Source organism: Chrysemys picta, chromosome 6 (genome assembly GCF_011386835.1).
Source record: "Chrysemys picta bellii isolate R12L10 chromosome 6, ASM1138683v2, whole genome shotgun sequence".
In the NCBI taxonomy this organism is placed as follows: Eukaryota; Metazoa; Chordata; order Testudines; family Emydidae; genus Chrysemys; species Chrysemys picta.
In genome coordinates, this window is record NC_088796.1 from 67,773,405 (window position 1) to 67,797,727 (window position 24,323).

The following is a 24,323-nucleotide window of genomic DNA, read 5'->3' on the forward strand; positions in this document are numbered from 1 at the left end:
TGTGAAGGGAAGGGAGAAAGCTTCACTCAGGCATGGACCTCCGAGGTTCAACACCTGGAGGCTGAATTTGCACAGCCAGAGAGCAGGGCTATTACAGGGGCCCAGCGCGGGGCTGCAAGGATTAGGGATGCCTGGAGGGAGCAATTTGAGGCTGAAAACCAGCAGTGATATCTTGTGCCCTGCACGGGAATGAAGTGCAGTAGTTCCAATCTTTAGGAATCAGTGTCTGCTTAGCAGACAAGCAGATTTGCAGTGCCTGTTTATTTCCTGGGCTAAGGAGTCTTTTACTTTATGCAATAATAAAGAATGTTTTCAAAGCCAAAGAATCCATTTATTGAAAAGAACAAATTATTTATTGAAAAGAAACAAGGGGGTGGAGTGGGGAACAGTACAATCACAGATTCACGTATGTCCTGTCTGGTATGCTGTGCAGTGAGTGCTGCACTTCAGGACAGCTGTACTGCATGGTGATGGGGGTTGAGTGCAGAGGGTAAGGGTCGTGGTTTTCAGGGCTGAGTGGTGAAGATACTGGTGTTGGAGGCAGCGGGTGGTGTGAAGAACACGGAAGTTGGGGAAAGTGGGTTGGAGGTGACAGTGGGGCACAAGGGAAAGAGTTTTGGGACAAGGGCTGTGGCGGGGGGTGGCGTTTGCATTTGCGGTACTGCTCCTCTTTCTGCATGGCTACCAGCTCCTGGATAGCGTCTGCTTGGCGCTCCAGGATGCTTATGAGCCTATCAGTGCTTTGCTGCCGGTGCGCGGTGCTTTGCCACCGGTGCGCTGCGTTTTCCTGGCGGATCCTGCTTTCTCTCTCCCTCCAGTTCTGTGCTTTCTCATTCTCTTTAATAGATTGCCGCATCACTTCTTGCAGCACGTCTTCTTTGCTTTTTCGCGGTCTCTTCCTGAGTCTTTGCAGTCTCTGAGCAGGCGATAAGAGGGACTGCTGAGGTCTCAAGGTTGATGCAGCTGTATAGTCAAAATGCAACATTTAACAGAGGCAGCATTGTTTATACCAGACAGAGTAATGATTCCCCCCGCACTTAAGGAGTAAGTGAGAAAACACACAGCGTCTATAATAGCATAATTTTCCCATCCGAAACAGAGCACACATATCCCATGGGAGCCTCAAAATGGTGAGTAAGGGGGACTGATTGTTTCAGGGCTGCACTGTCCTCTGGGTTTCTGTGCCTTGGGGAGAGCCAACAGCTTCAGGGGGCACCTACACTGAACACTGTCCCAACATTTTCCACAGGAGTTCGTCCTGGATGATATCTCGCTGCTGAGGGTGACCTGGGAAGCAAGGGGAGGGTCTTCTACTGCAATGCGGCTTCCGCCCTGGCCCATATGCAGCTTGCCTGTGTGCAGCAATGGTCCCCCTCGCGGCACAGTGGCGCGGACACGTTAGCCTGGCTGGGACAAGGACCACGGTGGCTCTCCTGATAAACCTGCGCAAGCGCATTGCACACGTTCTGGATGAGACATTCGAGGAGATTACCGAGGTTAATTACCGCGATGTGATAAACCACATCAATGCACTATTCCGCATCTAGGCATGCATGCCTAACCCTCCTCTCCCAAAGAGCCTGCACCGAAAAAATTCCTCCCCCCCCCCCCCCCCCCCCCCCAAAAAAAAAAAACGCTTACCGGGAACCTGCTCTTCTGTTTGTCCTCCACCAAGTACCGGCCGCTGTGACTGGCTACCTTCCTCCTGGCTCGAGAAGAGCTCCTGGCTGCATGGCTCCAGGGATTCCGGGGTGTCTCCATCCGGCCAACCACCATCGCTCCCATTTTCCTCCTCCTCCTCTTCCTCCCCCCCCCACCCGCTCTGAAGTGTCCATGGTGGTGCTCGGAGTGGAGGTGGGGTTAACCCCAAGTATTGCATCCAGCTCTTTGTAGAATTGGCAGGTCACGGGGGGAGCACCTGAGCGGCCGTTTGCATCACGGGCTTTGCGGTAGGCACTCCGCAGCTCCTTCACTTTAATCCTGCACTGCAGGGCGTCCTGGTCATGGCCCCTTTCCATCATGTCCTTTGATACCTTCCCGAAGGCATCGTAATTCCTACGGCTGGAGCACAGCTGGGACTGTACAACTTCCTCCCCCCAAACACTGATGAGGTCCAGCAACTTGCCATTGCTCCATGCTGGGGCTCGCTTGGCGCGTGGAGGCATGGTCACCTGGAAAGGTTCGCTGATAGCACTCCACACCATGCTGGGCTGAGCAAACAGGAAGGGGATTTTTAAAATTCCCGGGGAATGTAAAGGGTCGGTCACGTGGTTGGTTACCTAAGGCCAGGGCAGTAGAGTTTGAACTGATGACCAGAGTGGCTAGAACGGGCATTGTGGGATACTGCCGAATAATTCTGGAGGCCATTCACAGCGCATTGGGCAGCCACACTGGCGCCTCAGCGCTGCAGCGGCAGCGCAATACTCGCTATTCCTCTCGGAGAGGTGGAGTGCATGCAGCGCTGCAACCACTGAGATACAGTGCTGCAAATGCCTTGCTAGTGTGGACGGGGAGTGAGTTACTGCGCTGGGGGAGCCTTTACAGCGCTGTAACTCGCAAGTGTAGCCAAGGCCTTAGTATTCGGTAAAGAGTTGAAAGTAAAAAGAATCAAATGTCAGACTCCTAGATAAGAGATTGTATGACTGAACCTTGTCATACACATGCAATTCCAGCAACTGCAATCTCAAACTCTCCAAAAGAGATTGATTCATAATTTCTTGCAGCTCAATCAAGAAAGAACATAGACTGTGATGTTCCAATTCCCAAGAGTTTCCTCTGTTCCCTTTTCAGTCTGTCTGTGTCTAAAATCTTCAGAGTTCTGAATCCCACAACTTTTCTCAGCAAATAAAAAGATAGCAGGCACATCTGGTTATTTGCTGAATAATCCTTTTTCTCAGTTCATGCTGAGTTTTTCACGCTCAAATTACACAGAAAATTCAACTTCAGTTATGCTTAAACTTTTAAACAGAGTGATCTAAGGAACTAAAACCAAACATTTTGTAGGTCAGCATAATATAAAATTGTTTTCTGATTTTAATTACTGCAAAACCATTTCAGAATGTACATCTTCACCAATACGAAGTACAACTCTGTACAGCCATTGAGGATGAATTGCAGAAATTTTTCACAAGGCTGAAACAATAAATTTTGTGTCAAATATTTCATTAGTGTAGGCTAGAATATACACTTAAAAAGTGAAATAAGATAGAGCAGAAATCTGTTTATGTTATGGGGAAATCCTATATTTTATATGTATTGGAAACTAGTAACGTTCCCTAAACCATCAGCTTTGTTTTACTTTGTGTTAGTAAAACATGGAGCAGAAAATGCTGAATAGCAGTACTCTACGGAGAAGGGCTGAATGACTTGACAAGGTGTCAGTCAAATGAGTTTGATAAAGCAGAAGAGGAAAACTGAACATTTGTGTGACTCAATTTAGGCTCCCTTCATATACTACTTGAAGTGTAATGTCTTGGTGGCTGTGGTTGCCTATGGAGATAAAGAATGTGTAGCACATGATTGAACTTCTGAGTTATTTAAGTAGGCTTGTTGAAACTCATCCCTGTGCTTACTTTAGATCTGTGGTTTGAATATATGGGAATAATATATCATGTGATAAACAGCAGTTAAGTCCCAGGGTCAGTTTCTCTACCTGACATTGTCTGTGCCCTTTGTATGCATGTAATCCAAAAAGTAAAAATATAAATCTGAATGGATACAAAGTAAAGAAGCCTAGGGAAGGATTTATTGCAAGGTTGCTTAGCAAAGGGTCAGCTTAGCCCACTTTTCTTTTTCTGGGGAATGGTATTGGACATAACAATCTCAAAGAGTTGTGACCTTCTCGCCAATTTTGATTACAGTATGATTAGATACGAGAACGTAGTGAATTTATTCTGTTTGATTTAGGAGCAATCCTGATGAAATGAGAATTTTTATTACTCTAGTAGAGTGAAGGGCATTATATTATTTATCTATCCATAACTAAATTAAGACTTTTTTTCATAACTATGCTGTCATGGCTCCATTTAAGTGCTGGTAGGTTGAAAGAGAGAGAGGGAAGAAAAAAATGTGATGACAAGAGAAAGAAAAATTGTAAATAGTGGAAACCTTTAGCAAGTCACATGGTCTTGTGGTACAGGGATGGGGGCCCTTACTACCCAATCCATCGTAACGTGTAATGGGAGGGAAGGGTTGAACAAAAAAAAAGTTGATAACTACTTAAATGAAAGGAAGATGGAGAAAAGTAAAAGCCAGCAGCATTGTAGTAAATTAACTATGAAAAACAGGGCAGACATAGTGGATTTTCAGGAAATATTTGAAAGAGGAAAGGCAAAACCCTTGTTATACAAAAAGAGAGATATTGTTCCAAGAACAGGTTAAAAGCTGTGCCATACCTTCACCATATACTGTTTAACAATAATATTTATATATGAACTTCCCTGATCTCCCATGCCCTTTTCAACACTAAAGAAAAGAGAATATCTGCCTTGCCTAGTACATCACTTTTATTTCTCTGCTCACCTCCATGTTTCACATCCTGGTGCAAAAAAAAAAAAATGTTAAGAGAGAATTCCATGAGCTCTGGACTAGAATTTGCAAGAGTTCAGGAATAGCCACTGTATACTGTAATAGCTCAGGATTTCATTTCTGTTTATAGTCAAGCACTTTTAAATAAAGGATTGTGTACTATAAAGATTGATAGGGAATGACCCTCTCCCAGCCCCTAAAATAGGTTTGAATTAATAAATTCCTTTTTGACTAACTTTTGAATCTTGGTTAAAAAAAAAATCCCTTTATCCTAGCACTGAGTGCTTGGATAGATAGAGGAAAATTAAAATGGAGATCACAAGAATATCTGTCAGCCAGAGGGAGTCTACTCAGGGCTGTAACTCATTTCATTTGTGTGTGGCTCACTGAGTCTCATTGCCATATATTTGTGACAGTGGAGAAGGAGCGATCTAGGACAATTGCAAAATGCCTGAACTAGCATGATGTCTGGCTACTACCAGAGGGGTAATTTTCTCTTTGAATAAGAAGTTGTCAAGGTCAATTTGGGGCTGGATTAGTGTCCTATTATTATAGTGTACTATAATTTTGTAGTAGTTTAAAAACAAAACAAAAAAAACCTGTAAAACAGTTATGATTTACCAGGTGAGAAGGAATGAAACTGATACCAAAGATAAATCTCTACGAAGCCTTGTATTTTTGAATATGTAATTAGTTATTTTTGAAGATCTTTCTACTTAAATGGTATCCTTTGAAATGGGGAAAAGAAATTATTGTACCACCAACCATAGCAGACCTGCTTTAAAGAATCAAAATGGTTAACATTTTCTGTGGAAGAAAAAACTAGAAGAACATAGCTTATGTACCCAAAGGGAATGAAATGTATCTATGCCGATAAGACAAGTCCTTCATAAATAGACATAATCTTATTCAAGACAACTCTCGGACTAATTTATAGACTATTTAAACAAGTATTCAATTACTGACGGCTTGTGAAACTGATTCTATCAAGGCAAGACAATTTGCATATACTTATCAATAAAGAATTTTTTTCTAAAGCAGCCATGAGAACTTCACTGACAAAGCTGATCAAATTTTGAATAATCCTTTGGCTCTGAAAAATCTGCTAGTACTGAGATTTTGAATAGAACGTATGTGTTACACTGGTATATAATAAAGCAGGCTGACTAAAAGCTTGCATTAAAGAAAAAATACAGATAGTGATTAATGCACTAATGTTAATAGTGGTAATACATCCTCTGACAGATCATTTGATTGCAGCTTATAGTGCCATTTTGTTTAATTATTCCTCTGAATGATTGTACATCAGATTTGTTCTTCATAGACAAGCCATTGAAATGTCTTGTTGTCAATATTTTCACAGTCATTCATTGAAGGATTAAATCTTGGGAAAGTAATAGGTAAAAATCCCTTAACTTCAGTTTTAGTATTTGTTTTTTTTTTTGTTTGTTTGTTTGTTATGGCCTCTTGCAATATTTATCTTTAATTCAGAAGATCATCAAGTTAAATACTTTAAGAAGTCAGTTTTCAAATCTTCTTTTCCAAGAAGCCATCGTATTTTCCTTTTTGCCTTAGATTTATTGGGTGAGCAAAGCAAGGCCTTACTCTTAACTCAATGGTATTTCTCTGTTGTACATAATTGTGTTAACTTTTGAACACCGCATCTCATCAGTTCCAAAATTTCAGGGCATGTTCTAGACTTCAGTGGACAGAAGGCTATTTATTTTGGTGAAAATAAAAAAACAGAAAGGGACCTAAGGGGGACACCTGGAGCCACTTCCATCTGGTTAGCAGACCCAGCAGCTTCAGCTAGATCTATAATTGTGTGTAGATGGAATAATCAGTCCACGGCATCCATTAACCCCTTCCAGCCAATAACAATCTCCTCTCAGCTCTGTCCATTCTCCTGATAGGGTTTAAAATGTTGACACCCTGAATGACTTATCTCCCAGACAATAAGAAAGGAAATAATAATGGTGGAGGGGAATGGGAGGGCACAGAAAGCCCCTGGCATGGGGCGGGGGAGGGGAATTGGGAGACTTTGGTGTTCTGGGAGTGGGAAATGAGGGGCACACACAGACCCTGGCATGGGAGTAGAGAATGGAGGACAATGATATGTGGGGCATGGGGAACACACACAGCCCCGGCACGTAGTAGAGAGAGAGGCATGGAGAGTGGGTACCCAGAGCTCCTGTCATGGTGAGGTATGGGGATATGAGCGGGACAAAGAGAGCTCCTGGTATGGTGGAAAAATGGGGGACAATGGTAGGGGGCTGAGGACATGGCATGTTGGAGGAAAATGGGAGAATGGGGGGCCTACAGAGGCGGATGGGAGGGTGGCAGATGGGGAACTTGTGGGGGTGAACGGAGTAACTGAAGGAGCCCCTAGTGTGTGCAATGAGCTCAGCCTATAGAAACAACCAAGTATGTGGCCCTGTAGTATTGCATATAACAAAATAATTCTCGAAACCAGTTTTTCCTTTTTCCTACAATTTCTTTAGTGCAAGTTTCCTGGGGACTAAATCATGGCCATCATTATGTGACAGAACAATGGGGAAAGAGGGAATAAGCAACCCCTCTAATTACATAGTGAAGCATATTCCTACCTCTTCCCCCCCCGTCCCATCCTCTCCCCTCCCTTCCCCCCCCGCCGCCCCCCGCCAAAGGGAATTGCAACTCTTCTGCTCAGGAGAGCGCAGGACCTGCTAGTGAGTTGCTTCCCCAGGAACAGCCTGCTAAAAGGAGCACAAAATAAATGGAACCAAGACTCTACCCTACCCCTTATGTGTTTGATGGCAGAGCTCACTGGCTACATGGGGTTGTGGGAAATATGCAGCATTGTGTCTCTGGGGAGCTCTGGGTCACATTCTGACGTTTATGTGGCTAAGGTATTCCCACTGAAGAGCGAGAATATTTGATAATGAAAGAATTTCATGTATAAAAATTGGCAGCTGTCTTCACCTGAAATGGTCTGCAGCTCTGTGTCCCTGGAAGGTCGTGGTCAGATCTAGTTGAGACTCGCCTGAGAATGTGACTTGAGCCTGTGCATATTGTATAGCCATTAACAGTACACAATAACAAGAAGTGGGATATGTTGCTATTCTTTAGCGTTGATTGAGGTATTTCTGAGTACCTATGCATGAAAAATATAATTATTGTTAATATGAAATGCCATTACAAAATATGAATGCCATGGCAGTTGCAAGTGCTCAGCACCTCTGAGGTTTTGGCTCAATAATCCTATAGTGTGTTAGTTAAAAACAAATGAGTGTCATATTTGTGATGAAACTGCTGACTTATTTAGAAGTTAATGGAATTCGTAATATATAGGAATATTTTAGAAAGGCTTTTTCTTCAAAGAATGGAAAAAATCACATGGCTTGTGTATTAGTATGGTGGTTACGCAGAGATTAAAAAAAAATCTCCAAAATGTAATTGAAATAACAAAGTAAATGAGTATTGTCAGAGTATTAATAGGGTTCTATAATTGATCTGCATGAAATACATTTGAGTAGGGCAATGTATTTAAACCATGGGAAATGAAGTTTATAATATTGTGACAAAGTCAGGCCGGACAGCTGCAAGAGGGTTCTGGAAGGCCAATATGTCAGCACTAGAATGTTAAAGACCCTTTTTCCTGAAAGCTGAGAAGGGGTTACCTGAGGTCAATTAGGGATACCAGAATCCAATTAAGGGATGCCTGAAACCTTTTAAAACCCCTCCTCTGGTGCGAGAAAAGTGGGGGAGAGAGACAGACAAGCTGCTGCCAGGCTAGTGGCAGCAGGGAAATATGCTTCTCTGGGTGAGAGGCTATGTGCCTTCCCATAGGGGAAACAGCCAAACCTGAATGCCTGGTTCGGGAAGGACTAACATCCCGGGACAAACAGGACAACACCCTGCCTCTGTGAGGTGTCAAGAGAAGGTATCCCCCTTTCTTTTTGTGTTTGTGAGACTGTTTCCTTTTTGTTTGGTGGAGGTTCACCCCTGAGACCTACCCTGAAAATACAACCAAAGGAGCACAGAAGGGGGAAGGCAAACACTGCCCACAGTGGGACTGATTTACCCCAGGCCTGCCACCGCCAGAGAGGGAAGTGCCAAGTCTGGTGAGACGAAGGAGGTGCCTTGCCACAATATCTTGTAAAGATCATTGTTTCATAAGTAAACTTTATAATTTAGAGTTTGTTAAAGATTAAAACTCTGTAGTATTTTGACTAATTATTGAGTGCTACTCAAATGCACAAATTTTAGCCAGATTATTTTTCTGCATAGTAAAACAATCATGAATATCTATCCTCTAGGTATGAATAAATACAAAACAAACACTAGCTTCTAATCCTGTAGGCACAAGTCCTATAAAGAAACTAGATTTTTATGTAACCAACAGAACACTTTTTGAGAACTTTTGTAGGTTCTGAGATTGGTCCATAAGATAGTTAAGATCTTTATGTTTTAGAGAAATGCATGCTCATGAAAGCAAAAGACTGCTATTACTGGCTACAGCCATTGACCATATGAGCACAGTGCAACTGTATGCATGCCATGGCTCTGCCAATGTAATTAATATAAATTTTCAGACAAATAATCATTTGTGCTAAAATTCCTGAAACTTTCAGGATTCACAAATATTTTCATGATTTTCAGCAGCTGCCCAGATATTTGCAAACAATGAATAACGACCTCACGGATAATAGTGAAGTGAACTCTGCTATTATTTATGGAGGAAAAAAATTAATCATCTTGTATTTGATCAGCTCTGATATTTGGACATTTTATTCTGTTTAATAGTTCTAGTTATTTTATTTTAACCGCAAACAAATATAAATACTGTAAATATGCATTTGGGCCTAGTCCTGTGAGGAACTGAATGCCTCCTGCCAGGTGTTTGGATGCCACAGTTCCCCATTATTTCTTTAGGAGTTGTGGGTACTTATCACCTCGCTGAGTTGATCCCTAGATAAATACATGTATACAAAAAAACTTACTGAAATGACATTAAAGGAATATTATTTAGGTTGCACAGTCAAATAATTGAAAGTTAGGAAATGCCAGATATAAGTTTCTCCGTGCAACTTTAATTCTGCCTCACTGTGCATTCATTGTGCACACTGAATAAGGCAGGGGTTCTCTGGGAAAAATAGGATGTGATAATGTAATTAAAGACTGTATCTTAATGCATATGCGTAAGCGGCAGAATTAAAGTTGCACAGGCATTTCCTTTACTGCGTAATCTAAATTACACTCTTTCAAATGCATATTTTGTAATTTCCATTTTTTAAAGAAAAAGATAAAAACAAATTCTGTTACTTACAACTGTAATAACCTTCTTCCCTCATCATGCATCACCAGCAACACAGACCTCTTCCACTTGAGCTACAGACTAGCTACATTGACTGGCAGCAGGAGAAGGTTTTTATCCCAATGCAGTGGGTAATAGACTGGTGGGTCCAGAGTGTGGCTGAGGGAAATCTGGCCCAGCCCTTTTCTCCTCCAAGGGAGTTGGGGAAACTCAAATCCTATGTATTGCCCCAAAATGGGGGATGGGCCATTGAGGCTGTCTGCTAGGGGCAGGGATGGCTGAGGGAACGTTATGTTCAGTTATTATTTTGTCATGTTAGCAAAATCTTCCTGAAGAAAGCAAGTGAGAAAGGGGAAATGGCAGTTTTTATATATCAGCTAAACCTGAATAGAATAGCCTTGGGCAAAGCAAAGGCACTTCTTTTGTCCCAGGTCTTTCCCCGTGCTGAATTTCAAAAACCTGCAGCAAATAGTGGAAGTGTTATAGCTTTGTAAAAGAGGGTTGCAAAAATCCTTTATAATGGAAAGTGTTAGTCTGCCTAAATACATGGGTCGCAACCAGCTCTCCCTATAAAAATGGATTCTGGGAGAAATCACCTGCCTTCATATGTGATTTAAGCATTCTAATAGCCCACACTGAGTTTTCTGAATGCAATTTTATCGAACATTTTATTTTTGAGATAACAAATATATCTGTCTGCATTTTTAACATAGCATAATCTCTACTAGGTCTTTTATTTCAGTTAAAGAATTCATCCATTACCTTTATGTGGAAGCATGGTCAGCATATTGATGGAGTATTTCCTGTTTTCTATATTTTTTTAAATATTTTAAATAGAGACTAGCTTTTGAGGCTAAGAGCAATGATATATTGGAAGGCTGGTGAAATTATCAGACTGAATTGATGTAAAAGGCTAGAATGTTATTTTACAGTCGGATAACTTTATCTGAAAGAAGAACGAGGAGTACTTGTGGCACCTTAGAGACTAACAAAATTTATTTGAGCATAAGCTTTCGTGGGCTAAAGACCACTTCATCAGATGCATTCAGTGGAAAATACAATAGGAAGATATGTATGTATGTGTGTGTGTGTATATGTATATATCTATACACAGAGAACATTAAAAAATGGGTGTTGCCATACCAACTCTAATGAGACTAATCGAATAAGGTGGGCTATTAGCAGGAGAAAAAAAACTTTTGTAGTGATTTGTCTCATTAGAGTTGGTATGGCAACACCCATTTTTTTTCATGTTCTGTGTGTGTGTGTGTATTTTATTTTTATATATATATAATATACACACACACACACATAAACATCTTCCTACTGAATTTTCCACTGCATGCAACTGATGAAGTGAGCTTTAGCCCACAAAAACTTATGCTCAAATAAATTTATTATTCTCTAAGGTGCCACAAGTATTCCTCGTTCTTTTTGCTGATACAGACTAACACGGCTACCACTCTGAAATTTATCTGAAAGGTGATATAATTTTAATATATTTTTCTATCCATTTGTTTATTTAATAAAAGTGATGTAAATCTTTCTTCAGGTGCATTTTTTTTTAAACAGGACATGTAAGCAGTGTGTAGACTGCTTTGTTTTTTTGAAAGCCCACCATGTCTTTCAATGTATACTGATGTTCCCTGACTTTTTCTTTAAATCTTGATTTTTTTTTCCTAAGCAACTCTTTGTGATATAAACGGTCACATGATGCAATTTTAGCCAGGAAGAATCTAGTCAGGCATATTATAGAAACTGGAATAAATGTTTGCATTTTTAAGCAGTCCACTAAAATCATTAAATCATTTATTTACAACTTTGCTATGAACTGTTAGGCATGTAAAGATTTATAAGAAAGTGTGCTGTATGGCAGACTCTTCCTCTAATATCATTTGTTTTTCGTTAGCTTCTCAACATTTATACACAATTGTCTTTGTATTGTACTGTATGTGATTACTGCAACAACAGCGTATATCAGATACTTTTTACTCTGCTGTTGTGTGTACTAATCAAAGATATTTTCACATTTAGGTCATACATTGCCGTTGCATGTGCATTGTTTGATTGTTGGGTGTATTCTAGCAATTGCTGACATGAACATCTTAAGAGTGGGAGGGAAGGGACACATGAATGTTTTTGTAAAACTTAGATATCACTTCTCATTATTTGCCAAAGTATCTGTATATGTAAGTCAATTTTTGTTGTTGTTTTAGTATGGGAAGTTCCAAATTCAGCACAGTAACGTCTTTCAGTTTAAGACTTAACTTATTTCCTTTTCATAAAGGATGGCTGCATGAAATGAACTTCAGTTCTGAAGTTGTGATAGCACAAAAGGTCTTCAAAGCAAAAATTAAGTTTGCACAAGCATTTCCCCTTGAATGTCTTTATCAGATGAATCCTACCTAGATTACTTTTTTCTTCACCTGTCAAATGCCAACATTTAAGAGCAGCAGCAATATTATCGTATCTGCATGGTCTATTTATCAATTTGAAACAGGCAGAGATTTGTACCAAAGGTTTTTTTCTATCTATCCAAGGCCCTGGCCAGCACAGAAAATTAATAGATGAGTGGGATACTTTTTAATCTGAGCTGCACTGTCTCCTATACAATCTTCTTGCTTAGGTCCACCAGTTCTTCTGGGCTCTGAGGCTTCTGTTGTAACCACTGGACCACACAGAGTCTCTGAAGTAAAATTAGATGGTTGAAGGAAGTGGCAGTGAGATACAAAATATTTCACTTCCTTGTAGGAAGACAGTAGTCACCAAGAATGCACTTGTATCCTGTAATTAATCACTATAAAGCACAATTAGTGCTGGTTCTTTCTGCACACAGGACCTCTCCTCCTATCTGTCCCCTCCACCAAAGGTGTAGAAGTTTGCTGCTTTGATGTTCCCAGTTAGCTTGAGGAGCTAAAATACACAAATTTGTTCATGAATTTGAGTGTGCTTTATGGTAATCCATTAGGGGCTAAACAAGGAGGAAAAGAACATGATGTACTCTTCAAAGCTCTATCCACAGCATTCAACTAATCTTCTTCAACACAGCACATCATATACATGTGGAAAAAAGCAGAGAAGAGTTAAAAGGGACAGGTTTTGTTTGTTTGTTCGTTTTTGTTTTAATCCTTCTAGCAGTGTGTCTTGCACTGTAAATCTGCTAATCTCAGCACGATAAATTTTGACCTGCGATTTTAGGCATAAATACATAACATCTATGGATTTTTGTCTTATTAAGTAATGCAGTAGTTCTCAAGTTGTGATCCATGTATATACTATGGCCCACAAATGAAAAATTTTGAGAACCAAACATGAGAATACTGGAGGGGAACTAGTCCACAAGCACATCTTTACCTTTCAAGAAGTGGTCTGCACAATAAAATGATGGGAACAAAGAATGGAATTTTGGACCAGTCAGCCTAACTTCGATATCTGGAAAATACTGGAACAAATTATTAAGCAATCAGTTTTTCAGCACCTAGAAGACAATAGAGTTATTAGGAAGAACCAGCATGGATTCATCAAGAACAAATTATGCCAAACCAACCTAACTTCCTTCTTTAACAGGGTTACTGGCCAAGTGGATAGTGGGGAAGCTGTAGACATGATATATCTTGATTTTAGTTAGGTTTTTGATACAGTCCCCCATGACATTCTCAGGACAGGATTGGAATTTAAAATGACCTTGGCAAATTGAAGAATTGATCAGAAATCATCAAGATGAAATTCAGTAAAGACAAGTGCAAAGTATTACTCTTGGGAAGAAAAAAAATCAAATGCACATTTACAAAATGGAGAATAACTGGCTAAGCAGTAGTATTGAAAACTATCTAGGGGATATTGTGGAACACAAATTGATTGTGAGTCATCAATTTGATGCAGTTGCGAAAAAAGCTGCTATTCTGGGGTGTATTAACCGGAGTGCCATATATAAGGCTGTGTCTATGTTTATGGCAACATGTAAGGTTCATGTAGCAACATGCGGCAGTGAAAGGCAGGCTGCATCCATACTGCAGTGTGTAGCTACACGCGGCAGTGAAAGGCTTTGGCACAAGACACACAGCAGGGAAAGGCTTTGGCTGTTCCTTTTCCTGCTGCCTCCTCCTTGTCAGATCCTTTTCCCCACTGTCTCTTTCCTGCCAGAGCATTTCTCCGCAGTAGGGATAGGCTCTGGCAGTGAAATAGTAATCTGCTAAAAATAGCAGTGTAGATGTGGGTCCGGGCCAGCTCCAGGCACCAGCTTACCAATCAGGTGCTTGGGGCGGCCACTTCGGAGAGGGGCGGCACGTCCAGCTGTTCGGCAGCAATTCGGCGGACGGTCCCTCACTCCTGCTTGGAGCGAAGGACCTTCTGCCGAATTGCCACCGCAGATCGCGATCGCGGCTTTTTTGTTTGTTTGTTTGTTTGGCTGCTTGGGGCAGCCAAAACCCTGGAGCCGGCCCTGATGTGGGTGGCACTTTTGGGGTATATAGAGAGCTGTGTAGGGTATATCATCTACAGTACTGACGTGTCTGTACATTGCTTGCCTAAGCAGTGCCTCATCATCCATACAGCTATTTATACCTATGCTAGCTGGGCATGCAGTGTCTGTACTCTACATGCTATTGCAAGTGTAGACGTACCCTAAGAGATAGGAGGTAATTGTCCCACTCTACTGAGGTCTCAGCTGGAGTACTGTGTCCCAGTTTTGGACACCATGTTTCAAGGAAGATGTGGACAGGGGAGAGCACCAGAAATGATAAAAGGTTTAGAAACCCTGACCTATGAGGAAAGGGTTAAAAAAAAAAAAAGTGGGCATGTTTAGTCTTGAGAAAAGAAGACTGAGGGGGGGGCTGATAGTCTTCAAATATATTGAGGGCTGTTACAAAGAGGACAGTAATCAGTTGTTCTGCATGTCCATTGAAGGTAGGAGAAGTAGTAATGGGCTTAATCTGCAGTCAGAGAAGTTTAGGTTCAATACTAGGAAACTCTTTCTGACTTTAAGGGTAGTTAAGTAAGATATGGAATAGACTTCTAAGGGAGGTTGTGAAATTCCTATCATTGGAGGTTTTTATGCACAGGTTAGACAAACACCGGTCAGGGATGGTCGAAGTATACTTGGTCCTGCCTCCATGTGGGTGGGGGAACTAGATTGACCTCACAAGGTCCCTTCTAGCCTTACCTTTCTATGATTCTCTGATAGGAGGTCCCCAAATGATGTCCCAATCACTGATCAATACAGAAGAGATTTTACTGTCTGATTAGAACAAATCTGATAATTTCTTAGGAATCAGATTGGTCCAAAAGAATCTAAAAATTGAATATTTTTCACATACTCCATCACCTTAAAAAAAAAACAAAACTCAGCTGCAAAATTAAGAGACAAATGAAAACAAGCAGAATATGTTCAGGATGATCTTAAATGTTGTCAAGGAGATGAAGCAAAGCGACAAAAGCCAAGTATTCTGTTAGGTACAAGAAAATAGTAAAACAGTCTGTGTTGTAACCTACAGATGAAGGTGTAAAAATGTCTTCTCTCTTCTTAGTTTGTGTGTCTCAGCCATAAAAATTATTTTAATATCTTTTTGTCTTTAACACAGACTGCAAAATGGTGGTCGTATTTGTTCTGCTACAGGATCCCAGCCCCCTCCACTTATGGAAGCAAAGGGGACAGTACAGTCAAAAGAAAGGGGGCGGGGAAGTCTGCAGCAGATTGAGAAATAATATTTTTTAATTATCTCCCTTAATCCATTTGATAAAAGAAAAGCTTCCTATTTTTCACCCTCTGTCCAGATGAGAAAATGTAGAGGTTCAGATTTTAAAATATATCTAATTTAAGAAAAGCAAATAAAGTATGCACTTTAAAATCCTAAATAAGACTACTGAATTGATTGTAAATTGTCCTACAGCCAGGATACATTTTTGAATTTAGCAAAATTAGATCAGGTTTTGGATTTTGGCTGAGAATAAGCTTGTTTTAAAAAAACTTCTTAGAAAGCAGAACTTGTTCTCAGTTAATCCATGACCATTTACAATACATTGCAGCTCTTAATTTTAGATTAACATTGGTGGCACAAAGGAGCCTTTAAATCAACACTAAATATCAGAAAAAAGAGAATCCGAAAGACTTTAAATCAATTCAGTTTAATTCTGGTCAGTTAATGATGTTGCTGTCACCTCTAGATTAGATTGTTCTACATGTTCCACAGTACGACCATTATAAAACTGAAGTTAATGCTCAGTGCAGCCACTTGATTATTAAGCAGTGCAATATAAAAAATTAGCACATTATACCCCTAATCTGTAATCTGCACTGGCTGTCAATATGTTTACAACCTGGAATATTTTGAGATTGGTTTACCTGAGAGACCACCTTATTTTCTCTGTTGCAGCTGTGATTAGTGCTGCTGCTCAAACTTGACCTCTCTCATTTTGAGGGAGGAAACAGGTAAGGAGGTCCTTGACTTTGGAATTTGTTTTCTGTTGGTGCATGAAGGCTAGATTTGCTATTTTACCAGGCATGCTACAAAACCCACCTTTTACTCTTGACATTCAGGGAGAAAATGGATTGATGGGATGGCAAAAGACTGGTTTAGATTTGGGTTTGTTTCATTAGTAATGGACAGATCCATGGTGTAAGTGTGATGATAAATTTTCATATAAGATATTATTGCTGATGGTATTTGCGTGGTGCCTAGAGTATCATATGCTGGAAGAATCTAAAGAAATAAACAGAAATAAATAATCCCTCTGCATAACCATACCTATTAGTATTAAAATACAGCTCTGGACATGTTTCAACAAAAGGTGTTTGTATCAATCCAAATGTGTCCCAGTGCAGTCAGCAGCTATTGCAGCCATTTAATGCATATGCTGTTCTGTAATAGAATGTTTGCATGACTGGTCTTCAGTACTGTACTGACACTATAATTGATGTTTGGTTGTTTTATTATACTACAGGATATTACTTGAGAAATACGTGAAACTGCACACAGTAGGTTTAATAAATGCGAACACATTGCCAGTTCATCTGTAGAAAAACTGGTTCTTTTTACAATGTACTGGAAGGGAAACGATTTTGTTGGATTAAGTCAGAATTAGGTTTGTTGTTTTTTTATATTGCAAAAGGAAGTCTCCTTATCCTTATCTCCTTGTTTTGACTAAGGTCATTTTTAAAATCAGCAATAGCAGATATCAGATCCTGAGCTTTATGAAAATAGTGCCTGTTGTGCTCTATTTACATGTTGTGACAAAGTTCCTCCTCTATCTTGGTGGGTGCTGCGCTTATTGGAGGATTTTCTTGCCTCAGAGATTCACCATGTGGGTTGGAGAACAGCCCAGAGACCTTCCCCCTCTGGAAGAACCTACAGTCCAGGTCAATTGGGAGGTTTAGGGAGAACCCGGGCCCGCCCTCTACTCCGGGTTCCAGCCCAGGGCCCTGTGGACTGCAGCTATCTCTAGTGCCTCCTGTAACAGCTGCATGACAGCTACAACTCCCTGGGCTACTTCCCCATGGCCTCCTCCAAACACCTTCCTTATTCTCACCACAGGACCTTCCTCCTGGTGTCTGATAATGCTTGTGCTCCTCAGTCCTCCAGCAGCACACCCTCTCACTCTCAGCTCCTCGCACCTCTTGCTCCCAGCTCCTCACACTCTCACCACAAACTGAAGTGAGCTCCTTGTAAAACCCAGGTGCCCTGATTAGCCTGCCTTAATTGATTCTAGCAGCTTCTTCTTAATTGGCTCCAGGTGTCCTAATTAGCCTGCCTGCCTTAACTGGTTCTAGCAGGTTCCTGATTACTCTAGTGCAGCCCCTGCTCTGGTCACTCAGGGAACAGAAAACTACTCATCCAGTGACCAGTATATTTGCCCTGTACCAGACTCCTGTACCCCACTGGTCTGGGTCTGTCACATATCCCTTCCCCCTGCTCAACGCCAAGGGGTTTGGCAACTTGGGACGCCAGACAGTGCACACGTGACAAGCCATCGGTGTTGCCATGACGGCTCCCTGCTTTGTGTTACACACAGAACTGGAAAGATTGGGGGGATAAAAACCATCTGGTCACCCTTGTGTTCTTCTCCTTGTTCCGCTGCATCCATTGAAGGGGGGCATGGTCGGTCATGAGGACAAATCTGTGCCCAAGCAGGGAGTAGTGCAATGTTTCCATGGCCCATTTTACAGCGAGGTATTCTTTCTCCACCACTGCATATTTTTGTTCCCTTGGAAGCAGTTTCCGACTGAGGTATAGAATTGGGTGTTCCTCCTCCCCGACCATCTGTGATAGAATGGCCCCCAACCTTACTTCCGATGCATCCGTCTGCAGGATAAACTCCTTGGTGAAATCAGGGGCTATCAGTACGGGGTTACTGCAGAGGGCAGTCGGTAGGTCTGTGAATGCTTCCTCTGCTGCGTCAGACCATCTCACCAGATCAGGTCCACGGGCTTTCACTAGGTCTGTCGGGGGCTTGCCCCTGTGGCAAAGTGGGGGATAAATCGTCAGTAATACCCCACCACACCTAGGAACGCCCGGACTTGTTTCTTGTGACTTGGTCGGGGCCAGTTTTGGATGGCCTCTAACTTGTTCACTTGGGGTTTTACCAACCTTTTCCCACAGTGTAGCCAAGATATTTGGCCTCTGTAAACCCTACAGCGCACTCGGCAGGGTTTGCTGTAAGGCCAGCTCGCCTGAAGGTATCGAGGACTGCCTCCACCTTCTCCAGGTGGGTTTCCCAGTCTGGGGTATGAATGACCACATCGTCCAAGTAAGCAGCAGCATAACTGTTATGCGGGCGTAATAGCTTGTCCATGAGGCGCTGGAAGGTAGCTGAGGCCCCATGTAGTCCAAAAGGGAGGACAGTATATTGAAAAAGACCTTCTGGTGTAGAGAACGCAGTCTTTTCCTTTGCGTCTTCTGCAAGGGGAATCTGCCAGTACCCCTTTGTCAAGTCTAGGGTAGTCAAGTACTGAGTATTACCCAGACGGTCCCCTAGCTCATCTATGCGAGTTATGGGGTACGCGTCGAACTGGGATACTTCGTTTAGTCGCCGGAAGTCGTTGCAAAATCTTGTGGTGCCATCAGGTTTGGGCACCAGCACGATTGGGCTGGACCACTGACTGTGGGATTCTTCGATGATCCCCAACTCCAGCATTTTTTTTACTTCTGCTTTTATTTCCTCCCTTTTTGCCGCTGGCACCCGATAGGGCCTCATTGTTACTCTGGCCCCAGGGTTCGTGACGATGTGATGATATGTCTCGGTTGTTCGACCTGGTTTTGTCAAGAACACACCTTGGTTCCGGAAGATCATCTCATACACCTCATTCTTCTGGTCTGGTGTTAAATCGGGAGACGCTCTCACCTGTTTGGAAGGCTGGTTTTCCTGGGTTAGGTCTGTTTGGACCGTTGTGCAAGCCTCTTGTGCATGCCAGGGTTTCAGAAGGTTAACGTTATAAATCTGCTCTTGTTTTCTGCGTCCTGACTGCTGCACCTTGTAGGTTACTTCCCCCACGGGTTCAGCCAACTTATAGGGCCCCTGCCATTGTGCCAGAAGCTTGCTTTCTGCCGTGGGTACCAACACCATAACCCGATCCCCTGGTTGGAACTGTCGCACTTTTGCTTGGCGATTGTAATGGGTTCGCTGGGCCTCCTGTGCCTTCTCCAAATGTTCCCGTACAATAGGGGTAACCCGGGCTATCCAGTCTCGCATCTGCATTACATGCTCTATTATATTTCTCCTCTCAATGGGTTCCTCTTCCCAGATCTCTTTGGCAATATCTAGTATGCCACGGGGGGTGATGTCCATATAATAACTCGAAGGGGGAAAACCCAGTTGAGGCCTGAGGTACCTCCCGGATAGCGAACATAAGGTAGAGTAGTAGGGGTCCCAATCATTCCCGTCCCGACTTACCACGTTCCTTATCATAGCCTTGAGGGTTCGGTTAAACCTTTCTACCAACCCATCAGTCTGCGGACGGTAGACCGAAGTTCTCAGGGTATGTATATGGAGCAGCGTACAGAGGTCCTTCATTAGCTTCGACATAAATGGGGTTCCTTGGTCGGTTAATATCTCCTTCGGTAGCGCCATTCGGGCAAAGATCCCCACCAGCTCTTTGGCTATAGTTTTAGAGGCCGTGTTCCGCAGGGTGACGGCTTCTGGGTAGCGAGTAGCATAGTCCAAAACAACAAGTATATATTGGTGGCCCCGAACCGTCTTCTCCAGGGGTCCCAGTAGATCCATGGCTATTCGCTCGAAGGGGACCTCTATCATGGGAAGGGGTACTAAAGGTGCCCTCAAGTGGGGATGGGGACAGTGAAGCTGACACTCGGGGCAGGAGGCACAGTACCTCCGCACTTCTTCATGTACTCCGGGCCAGAAGAACTGTCGTAGGACTCGTGCCACAGTCTTCTCTACCCCCAAATGCCCCCCAAAAAGATGACTATGAGCAAGACTTAATACAGCGTTCTGGTGTTTTTGAGGTACTAGGATCTGCTGTACCTTCTGCCCCTGTACTGGTGCAACCCGGTATAAGAAATCCTTCTTCATTATGAAGTAGGGTCCTGGTCCCTGGGTTTTCCCTTCCACGGGGACCCCATCTATTTCAGTCACCTCCTTCCTAATGTTGTCATAACTTGGGTCTTCTGCCTGGTCCTGTCCAAAATTTCCTCTCCCGGGGCTAATCTGCCCAGGATCTAGGGGCCCAGTCTCTGTTGCTTCTACTGGTTCAGAAGCATTAGGGTGGGGGTCAGACTCAGGTGCTTCTCCCTCCTGCGTGGCCTCCTTTTCAGCTGTGCAGGTCCACCTACCTACAAGAACGACCCTCTGGCTTTGGGTCAGTATTCGGGTTCCCAAGGCCTTAGCTGCCCTTCTTTCCCTTTTTGTCTTTCTACCCTGTCTGGGAGTGGAGAACAAATCTGGGGATATTTCAGAGAAGATTGGGGATTGACAGTCTGCTGTGGATGCCTCACCAATTTTAGGGTCCCCATCTTCCTCCAATCCCCCTACTGGGAGTAAGTTTCCAAACCCTGGGAAGTCCCTCCCTATGAGCACCGGGTATGGGAGTTTAGGGAATACACCTGCTGCTACCTCAGTAGTGTTCTCTTGGATCTCGATTTTTACTGGGATGGTGGGGGGTAGTAACTAACTGTCCCATGGACACATGTTATCCCTGTACGTTTAGCCTGCAGCAGTAGACTACGCTTCACGAGCTTCCCTGAGATAAGCGTGATAGCACTCCCCGAATCAACCAGTGCCGTGGTCCCTACCCCATTTAGTTTCACTGGTCTGGTATACATATGTGGGGTTAGTGAGACCCCCACAAGGTGGATTAGGGAGCATGGATCTGCCCAGTTCCCCAGGTTACACTGCATAGGCTCCTCAGCATTGGGACACTGTGCAGCTGTGTGTCCCCACTCCCCGCAGGCGTAACATCTGTATGGAGCCCTAGGCGTTCCCTGGTCTCTTGGTTTGGGCAGTCTAACATCACGATCCTCTTCTCCCTCAGTGCTCCGACTCTTTGTGGCCTCTGATGGGCCTTCAGCCTCTCTCTTTTTCCACCTGGGCCCTCCTGGTGGCCCAGTCACCTGAACTTTAGGGCTTGGTGCTGCTAGTTTAACCCGGGGTGCCTCTTCCTTTACTGGTCGGGTCAGCTCCCTTGCTGTCCTTCGCCTCTCTACCAGGGCGACAACCTCGTCATAGGTGGAGGGTTCATTCTGGCTTACCCAGGCATGAAGGTCTAGTGGTAATCCCCTCATGTATCGGTCGATGACCAGAACCGCTAGTATCTCTTCTGGACTCCGGGACTCTGTTTGCAACCACTTTTGTGTGAGATGGATGAGGTCATACAATTGGGACCGCGGGGTTTTGTCTTCCTGGTACCTCCAACCGTGATGGTGCTGGGTCCGCACTGCTGTTGTTACCCCAGATCTGGCCAGGTTCTCTGCTTTCATCTGGGGGTAGTCTGCTGCAGCCTCTTCAGGCAGATCATGGTAAGCCTTCTGGGTCTCCCCACACAGGAATGGGGCAAGGATGCCAGACCACTGATCTCGAGGCCAGGCCTCCAGTAGGGCTGTCCTCTCAAAGGCCAGAAGGTATGCCTCTATATCATCCTCCCGTGTCATTTTCTGCAGCCAATGGCTGGCCCGTATGAGCCGCGTCCCATTATGGCCGCGATTCAGCTCTGTAAGGGACTTTACCTGGTTTACCAGTTCCCACAACATAGCTTGGTCTTGAGCAGCCTGGTCCATCAGCAGGCGATTAGTCTCTTGCTGCAGCTGCACTGCCTCCTGTTGGGCGGCTGCCTGAAGACAGGTAGTCTCCTGCTGGGCCGCCGTAGCTTGTATCAGTGCCCGCACTACGTCATCCATTGTGGTGAAAAAAAACCCTCTCCCTTTGTTGTTGTTGTTGTTGTTGTTTTGTTTTTTTAAATCACCCTCCTTCTTCCGCCACTCTGTGCAACCCAAGATCCCATCCCTGACACCAGTGTGACAAAGTTCCTCCTCTATCTTGGTGGGTCCTGCGCTTATTTGCAGATTTTCTTGCCTCAGAGATTCACCATGTGGGTTGGGGAACAGCCCAGAGACCTTCCCCTCTGGAAGAACCCACAGTCCAGGTCAATTGGGAGGTTTTGGGGGGAACCCGGGCCCGTCCTCTACTCCAGGTTCCAGCCCAGGGCCTTGTGGACTGCAGCTGTCTATAGTGCCTCCTGTAACAGCTGCATGACAGCTACAACTCCCTGGGCTACTTCCCCATGGCCTCCTCCAAACACCTTCCTTATTCTCACCACAGGACCTTCCTCCTGGTGTCTGATAACACTTGTGCTCCTCAGTCCTCCAGCAGCACACCCTCTCACTCTCAGCTCCTCGCACCTCTTGCTCCCAGCTCCTCACACTCTCACCACAAACTAAAGTGAGCTCCTTGTAAAACCCAGGTGCCCTGATTAGCCTGCCTTAATTGACTAGCAGCTTCTTCTTAATTGGCTCCATGTGTCCTAATTAGCCTGCCTGCCTTAACTGGTTCTAGCAGGTTCCTGATTACTCTAGTGCAGCCCCTGCTCTGGTCACTCAGGGAACAGAAAACTACTCATCCAGTGACCAGTATATTTGCCCTCTACCAGACTCCTGTACCCCACTGGTCTGGGTCTGTCACAATGTATAGTATCATGCTGAAGGAGAAATTTGCTATAATGTAGATTTTAATATTCTATTGTGCAGCAACATTTCTTAAATCTGTTTTATAGCTCTTGAGGTTATAATGTCTTGGCATGCTGTTGATTGAATGATCTGAATGAAATATTCCTTTAGGTCTATTTCTACTAGCTCAAATACATCTTTTAGGAAATATACTCTTGCATGGACTAAGCAACTGGTTTTTTTTCCTTTGCTGTAGGATAAGAAATGGGTTCTCAATCATGAAGATGTCACACTGGGAGAATTACTGGGCAAAGTAAGTAATCAACAGAACTAAATGAAAAAAAAATCCTTAGCCTATGAGTTCCAAGTATGTATTGATTGTGAAGTCTGTAGTTTTCTTATTTTTTGAGTTTTTGTTTTTCTAGTAAACATTTCTTTGTAGTCATTCATATGGTTTAATGCATTGCAAATAGCATTGAATTTCAGCATACATAAAAGTACACCATGTTTACTAGTAAATAATAAATGTTCTCTGTCTTTTGTTGATTGGTATAAGTGTTTTAAGAGCAGCTTGCATATTTCATACATTTACATATACATATTGATTTTTAACAATCTAATTTTATGTTTTGTAAAAATGCAAGCAATGAGGAATGTTACTGTAAAGTAATAAAGGTGCTTACATAAATTAGTGAGCTGATAAAAATAGGATGCTTTATGTGGACTGAACTGACTTTGTATGACCTGCTCAGTGTTATAAGGCAAGTAAAATAGTAGTTTAGGTAACATCACAATAGATGCATTAGTCAAAATAATACTTAACACTTATAAACATAAATCTTTAGAACACTTCTATAAGTTAGGTAAGTAACTAGCCCTATAGCCTATTTTATATTTGGTGAAACTGATGCCAAACCACATGGTGAGTTAGCACAAGCACTGAAATTAATGTTTAGGAATTCCCAGTTTTCAACTCTGTGTTTAATCCACTATACTACACTGCCTCTAATGCTCTAGAATATGCCCCAAAACCTGAAAAGTGGTTTAAATCAAAAAACACACACAAAGACAGTTGACTTAGCATAAAATGTGTATGTTCCTTATACTGTAAGAATTGATGAACCGTTCAAAGAATAGGAGAGGAAAATTCTGTCAAAGCATTCTGCTGCACAGGATAAAATCCATTTGAAAGCCTAAGGAAACAAAAACACAAACTGCCATTAGATAAACAAAGAATTATATCCACTAAAAATGCTACACAGTTATAATGCCAGTTCTACTGAAGAACATGGAAAAGCAGCAAGCTGGAAAAAATACACATTTCTGGCATCAATCAAGGCCTTCTCACAAAAACAAACATTAATTATCCCTAGGTGAGCAAGACAGACACAATG

General features: G+C 42.9%; 1 protein-coding gene across 10 annotated transcripts in view; it reads left to right on the plus strand.

The window, feature by feature from the left end:
- The window catches only part of FER (FER tyrosine kinase), a 412,813-nt gene that overhangs the window by 224,258 nt on the left and 164,232 nt on the right, over nt 1-24,323 (plus strand). For all 10 annotated transcript variants that reach the window (XR_010588818.1, XM_024106728.3, XM_005281640.5 and 7 more), the window contains one exon: nt 23,186-23,242. Coding sequence is in view for 9 of the 10 variants with exons in the window: in XM_024106728.3 (XP_023962496.2) it covers nt 23,186-23,242 (57 nt within the window). In the remaining variant the exon portion in view is untranslated. The remainder of the gene's footprint in view (nt 1-23,185; nt 23,243-24,323) is intronic.